General features: G+C 40.0%; 1 protein-coding gene and 1 long non-coding RNA gene across 29 annotated transcripts in view; one reads left to right on the top strand and one right to left on the bottom strand.

Moving 5' to 3' along the window:
- Positions 1-6,000, top strand: part of SEC31A (SEC31 homolog A, COPII coat complex component) — a 76,956-nt gene that overhangs the window by 9,067 nt on the left and 61,889 nt on the right. For 22 of the 28 annotated variants that reach the window (XM_032239764.1, XM_032239774.1, XM_032239767.1 and 19 more), the window contains 3 exons: positions 447-529; positions 2,385-2,508; positions 4,455-4,653. In XM_032239764.1, the coding sequence (XP_032095655.1) occupies positions 451-529; positions 2,385-2,508; positions 4,455-4,653 (402 nt within the window). In that variant the 5' untranslated portion in view covers positions 447-450. Of the gene's footprint in view, positions 1-437; positions 530-2,384; positions 2,509-4,454; positions 4,654-6,000 lie in introns of those variants that run through there. The other 6 variants (XM_032239765.1, XM_032239751.1, XM_032239775.1 and 3 more) reach the window with 3 other exon arrangements.
- LOC116524467 overlaps positions 1,198-6,000 on the bottom strand; it is a 17,873-nt gene continuing 13,070 nt past the window's right edge. Inside the window, exon 3 of the long non-coding RNA XR_004257338.1 lies at positions 1,198-1,209. This is a non-coding gene — a long non-coding RNA (uncharacterized LOC116524467). The remainder of the gene's footprint in view (positions 1,210-6,000) is intronic.

Below are 6,000 nucleotides of genomic sequence, written 5' to 3' on the forward strand. Positions count from 1 at the left end.
CTCTAATATGTTTTAATTTAGAATAAATTTTTAAAACTGCTCTTATCATTGAGTAATCCTACTCCAGGAAGTTGCACCTTATTTATTTTTTGCCTGCTCTTACCCATAATGTTTTGTTACCCATTCTTGTTTGATAAACATGTGTAGCAAAGTTAATTCTTCAGGTACTACCTTATTGTTTTTGTGGGCAATTTTTCTAGACTGATTCAGCTGAAAAACTATAATCTGTAAACAGAATAGCCCTGTATTTGTCTCAAAATAGTTTATCAAGTTTGTCTACTTTCTAATATTGAACATTTCCAACAAATGACACCTAAACCAATTTGATTTATTTGCAGTTGGGCATTAATAATGTTGTAGTGGTTTGTTCAGTGTGTTTCTATGTAAAATATCTGTGTTTTGTGTTAGACATTCAAATCTATTTCTTTGTAAAATACTATCTTTAGCAGGATGAAGTTAAAGGAAGTAGATCGTACAGCCATGCAGGCATGGAGCCCTGCCCAGAATCACCCCATTTACCTAGCAACAGGTAAGTTCAAAGGAGAGAAGATAGTGTGAGTAACCTAATTTCTTCTCCTCTGCATCTAGCTTATTCAGTTTAATCTTTATCTTCTCTGGAAAGCCTGTCTCTCCCTGACAAGTTACCGACATTCTATCATCTGAGTTCAGTCAGTGTTCTTCGGTGTTCCCACAGTGTTTTGATCATGATAGGTTGCATCTAAAATGTTTTCCTTACTTGACAGGAATTGTATTTTATCTTTATTTCCCTAGATGGCATGTAAAAAACAGTTAATATCAGCTTGAATGAATGAAGAACAATTTTGTTGTTAGCGTTTTTTTTTTTTGAGACAGAGTCTTTTTTTTTTTTTTTTTTTTGAGACGGAGTTTCGCTCTTGTTACCCAGGCTGGAGTGCAATGGCATGATCTCGGCTCACCGCAACCTCCACCTCCTGGGTTCAGGCAATTCTCCTGCCTCAGCCTCCTGAGTAGCTGGGATTACAGGCACGTGCCACCATGCCCAGCTAATTTTTTTGTATTTTTTTAGTAGAGACGGGATTTCACCATGTTGACCAGGATGGTCTCGATCTCTTGACCTTGTGATCCACCCGCCTCGGCCTCCCAAAGTGCTGGGATTACAGGCGTGAGCCACCGCGCCCGGCCGAGACAGAGTCTTGCTTTGTCGCCTAGGCTGGAATGCAGTGGCGTCATCTCGGTTCACTGCAACCTCCGCCTCCCAGTTTCAAGTGATTCTCCTGCCTCAGTCACCTGAGTAGCTAGGACTATAGGCATATGCCACCACACCCAGCTTATTTTTGGATTTTTAGTAGAGACCGGGTTTCACCATGTTGGCCAGGATGGTCTGGACCTTGACCTCGTGATCCGCCCTCCTCAGCCTCCCAAAGTGCTGGGATTACAGACGTGAGCCACCATGCCTGGCCAATGTTAGCATTTTTATATAAAAAGGATTAGTTGGCTGGGCTCAGTGGCTTATGCCTGTAATCCCAGCACTTTGGGAGGCCAAGGCAGGTGGATCACAAGGTCAAGAGATCGAGACCATCCTGGCCAGCTTGGTGAAACCCCGTCTCTACTAAAAATACAGAAATTAGCTGGGCGTGGTGGTGCAAGCCAGTTGTCCCAACTGCTCGGGAGGCTGAGGCAGGAGAATAGCTTGAACCTGGGAGGCAGAGGTTGCAGTGAGCTGAAATCGCACCGCTGCACTCCAGCCTGGGCAACAGAGCAAAGCTCTGTCTCCAAAAAAAAAAAAAAAAAAAAGTTGGCCTGGCATGGTGGCTGACGCCTGTAATCCCAACACTTTGGGAGACCAAGGTGAATTGGTCATCTGAGATAAGGAGTTCAAAACCAGCCTGGCCAACATGATGAAACCCCATCTCTACTAAAAATACGAAAATTAATTGGGCGTGGTGGTAGGGGCCTGTAATCCTAGCTACTCGGGAGGCTGAGGCAGGAGAATCACTTGAACCTGGGAGGCGGAGGTTGCAGTGAGCCAAGGTCGAACCGTTGCACTCCAGCCTGGGCAACAGAGCAAGACTCCGTTTCAAAAAAAAAAAGTTAAATCATGTATGTCTATAAGCAGATATAGTAAATCACTAGATCATTTTTACAGAGATTTTAAAAATATCTACAAGCTTAAAAAATTATTTATACTACCCACTCTTATAAACATTGTCTCCTAGCCCTGTGCCAGAATCTCATTCCTATAGTAATTTAAGCATCTGCTCAATGGCATATGTGCTGAGATTTCAGCCACTAATGCAGCATTCACGAGCAAGACAATTGAAAAACATGCTTTTAATTTCTGTTATGTGGTTTCTTTGAGTCTTTTATTTTTGTATGTATAGTTACCATAAATGTATTTTCTGTAGGAACATCTGCTCAGCAATTGGATGCAACATTTAGTACCAGTGCTTCCCTTGAGATATTTGAATTAGATCTTTCTGATCCATCCTTGGATATGAAATCTTGTGCCACATTCTCCTCTTCTCACAGGTATGAGGTTCAGCTTTAAATTCATGTGATTAATAGTATATTGTTGTTGATTTCTAATTTATCCGTAAGTGTGCCATTTTAGAAACTACAAGGAATACCAGCAAGGACATGAAATATTTTGTCGATAAAAAGCATGTGAGTTAATTTTTATAGGAGTAAAAGTAGTGTTTCTAAGTTCTATTGACTTTTTTTTCTCTTTTTTTTTTTTTGACACAGAATCTCACTTTGTAGCCCAGGCTGGAGTGCAGTGGCACAATCTCGGCTCACTACAACCTCCACCTTCCAGGTTCTAGCAATTCTTGTAGCTGGGATTACGGGTGTGCGCCACCCCACCCAGCTAATTTTGTATCTTTAGTAGCGACAAGGTTTTGCCATTTTGGCCAGGCTGGTCTTGAAGTCCTGACCTCAAGTGATCCATACACCTCCGTCTCCCAGAGGGCTGGTGTCCAGCCAGTTTGTTCTGTTGACTTTTTTATTGCTGTTATATGTAAGGTGGGAAGGAGAGGCTGTAGTTTCTAGCATTTTTTTTTTTCTCATTATGTGGTAGAGTTTTTTTTTTCCTGTCTCCATTATTGCACCTGTTTGCAAAACGGTAGATGTGACTAGAAAAAGGAGTAGTCATATTAAGATATTAATAGTGATTACCTCTGAATGGTACCTTATTTTTATTTTCTTCTGTTACTATATTTAGAAATATATTTCACAGACAGTTTTGTTGACATGATTTCTAATTCACTAGGTAACTAGGTTTTTGGATCTTACTTTCAAGTACTTATTCCCTATTTTAATGTAGAGAAAGAACACTTTCATTTGAGTAATAAAGTAAGCTTTATTGCCTTAATATCTTTGCAGGGTTTAAAGAGATTGTTCTTTAGCTGATAGAAAACAGCTCAAATCATGCAGTTTCATGGGACCTCTTATCTTCTTCAGAGCTGTCACAGTAGGATGGGAACCCCAGATAACTTTTGTCTAGTAGTTTTTTTTTGAGACAAAGTTTCACTCCTGTTGCCCAGGCTACTGGAGTGCAATGGCACGATCTCAGCTCACCTCCCAGGTTCAAGTGATTTTCCTTCCTCAGCCTCTCAAGTAGCTGCAATTATAGGCATGCGCCACCATTCCTGGCTAATTTTGTATTTTTAGTAGAGACAGGGTTTCTCCCTGTTGATCAGGCTGGTCTCAAACTCCCGACCTCAGGTGATCCACCTGCCTCAGCCTCCCAAAGTGCTGGGAGCCACCACGCCTGGTCTCTTGTCTAACAGTTTTTCTACTTACTACCATCTGTATCATTGTATACATTTTTGCCTTCATATTGTATCTCCATTCTAGACCGTATATTTTATTCTCCAACAGTAGGAGTACTTGTCATAATATAATTTTGATGTCACTTTTCTCCTGTTAGAATACATTCTTTTTCTTAGAAAATTTCAGGTGACTCCTTTAACACTTTTACTATTTAAAAGACTACTTGTTAGTGACCCCTCTTTTTTTTTATTTTTATTATCTTTTTGACAAAGGTCAAACCTTGAGACCCTTCTATAGTCAAATAAAGAATGTTTTTATTTTTCAAGGAAAGTGATTGTTTAGCTCTATTTTACAATGAACCAGAGGCAATTTAAGAAGGTTAAGTAACTTAGGGTCTCACAGTTTCTAAATGGTAAAATCATTCTTAAGCTCATAGCTTGTGACATACAACTCAAGTATACTTTGTTACACTACCTTACAAGAGTTTTTGCTCTTTAAGGATTATAAAATCAAAATATGCAAATATGAGTATAAATAAAAAATGAAATACTATTATACCAAAGCCATACATAGTTACCAGGAGTGGAGGAGAAGTAATGTATTTGAACTATTTATAAAAACCTAAAAAGTTAAATGTATAATTTCAAAATTTTGTGTACATTTATTTGACTTTAAGAATGAGTTAAATTCATTTTCTTCTATAGGTACCACAAGTTGATTTGGGGACCCTATAAAATGGATTCCAAAGGAGATGTCTCTGGAGTTCTGATTGCAGGTGGTGAAAATGGAAATATTATTCTCTATGATCCTTCTAAAATTATAGCTGGAGAAAAGGATGTTGTGATTGCCCAGAATGACAAGCATACTGGCCCAGTGAGAGCCTTGGATGTGAACATTTTCCAGGTTAGACTTTGACATTTATTCATAATTCTTAGACTATGTGCTGCTCATTAGAAATAAATACATGACTACTGTGCCTCAGTTTTGGAACTGAAAGCTTAAAAAAAATGTGTGGCTATACAGGTTGATGAGTGTTTTGTTGTTGTTTTATTTTATTTATTTTTGGTGCCATGGCTCGGATCCGAACAAGTGTTTTTTAAAGAATGGTGGGTTCAGAGTTGAGATCAAGGTTAAAAATACTAACTCAGTGAAAAGGATCAGGCTGATAGATTTAAGTCTGAAGATGTCATGCCATTTGATGAGACATTTTACAAACATTAAGAACCCCATAGGTTGGAAACCTTGCCTTTTAAAAGTTTGTGCTAGGTCAGTGTTAGGCTGGTGCTATGATGTCCAGGTTAATTCACTGTTTTAATAATTGAGAAATTTTGTATTTATTACAAAGAGATTACTGCTTTGTGAAATAATTAGAAATTAAATGTAATGCAGATTTAACAAATGGTCAATTAAGATCTTTGTACTGTTGCCTTCATAAACATTACTGGATGTTAATTATATGAATGCACAGCTTAATAAAGATCTTGGCCTGAATAAGATGGTAAAACCCTGTCACTATAAAAAATGCAAACAGAGTGGTTTGGGCGTGGTGGTTCACACCCATAATCGCAGCATTTTGGGAGGCCAAGTTGGGTGGATTACAAAGTCAAGAGATCGAGACCATCCTGGCCAACATGGTGAAACCCTGTCTCTACCAAAAATACAAAAATTAGCTGGGCATGTTGGCACACGCCTGTAGTCCCAGCTACTTGGGAGGCTGAGGCAGGAGAATTACTTGAACCCAGAAGGTGGAGGTTGCAGTGAGCTGAGATCACGCCACTGCACTCCAGCCTGGTAAAAGAGCAAGACTCTGTCTCGCCGGGTGCGGTGGATCACGAGGTCAAGAGATCAAGACCATCCTGGTCAACATGGTAAAACCCCGTCTCTACTAAAAATACAAAAAATCAGCTGGGCATGGTGGCGCGTGCCTGTAATCCCAGCTACTCAGGAGGCTGAGGCAGGAGAATTGCCTGAACCCAGGAAGCGGAGGTTGCGATGAGCCGAGATCGTGCCATTGCACTCCAGCCTGGGCAACAAGAGCGAAACTCCGTCTCAGAAAAAAAAAAAAAAAAAGCAAAAGCAAACAATTAGCAGAACATGGGGGCACATGCCCCACTACTTGGGAGGCTGAGGTAGGAGGATGGCTTTAGCCCAGGAGTTATAGGCTGCAGTGAGCTATGGTCATTCCACTGCACTCCAGCCTGGGTGACACATTAGAGACCCTGTCTGGGAAAAAAAAAAAAAAAAAAAAAA

Source organism: Sapajus apella, unplaced genomic scaffold (genome assembly GCF_009761245.1).
Source record: "Sapajus apella isolate SASKATOON/1434 unplaced genomic scaffold, GSC_monkey_1.0 scaffold45, whole genome shotgun sequence".
NCBI classification, from domain to species: Eukaryota; Metazoa; Chordata; class Mammalia; order Primates; family Cebidae; genus Sapajus; species Sapajus apella.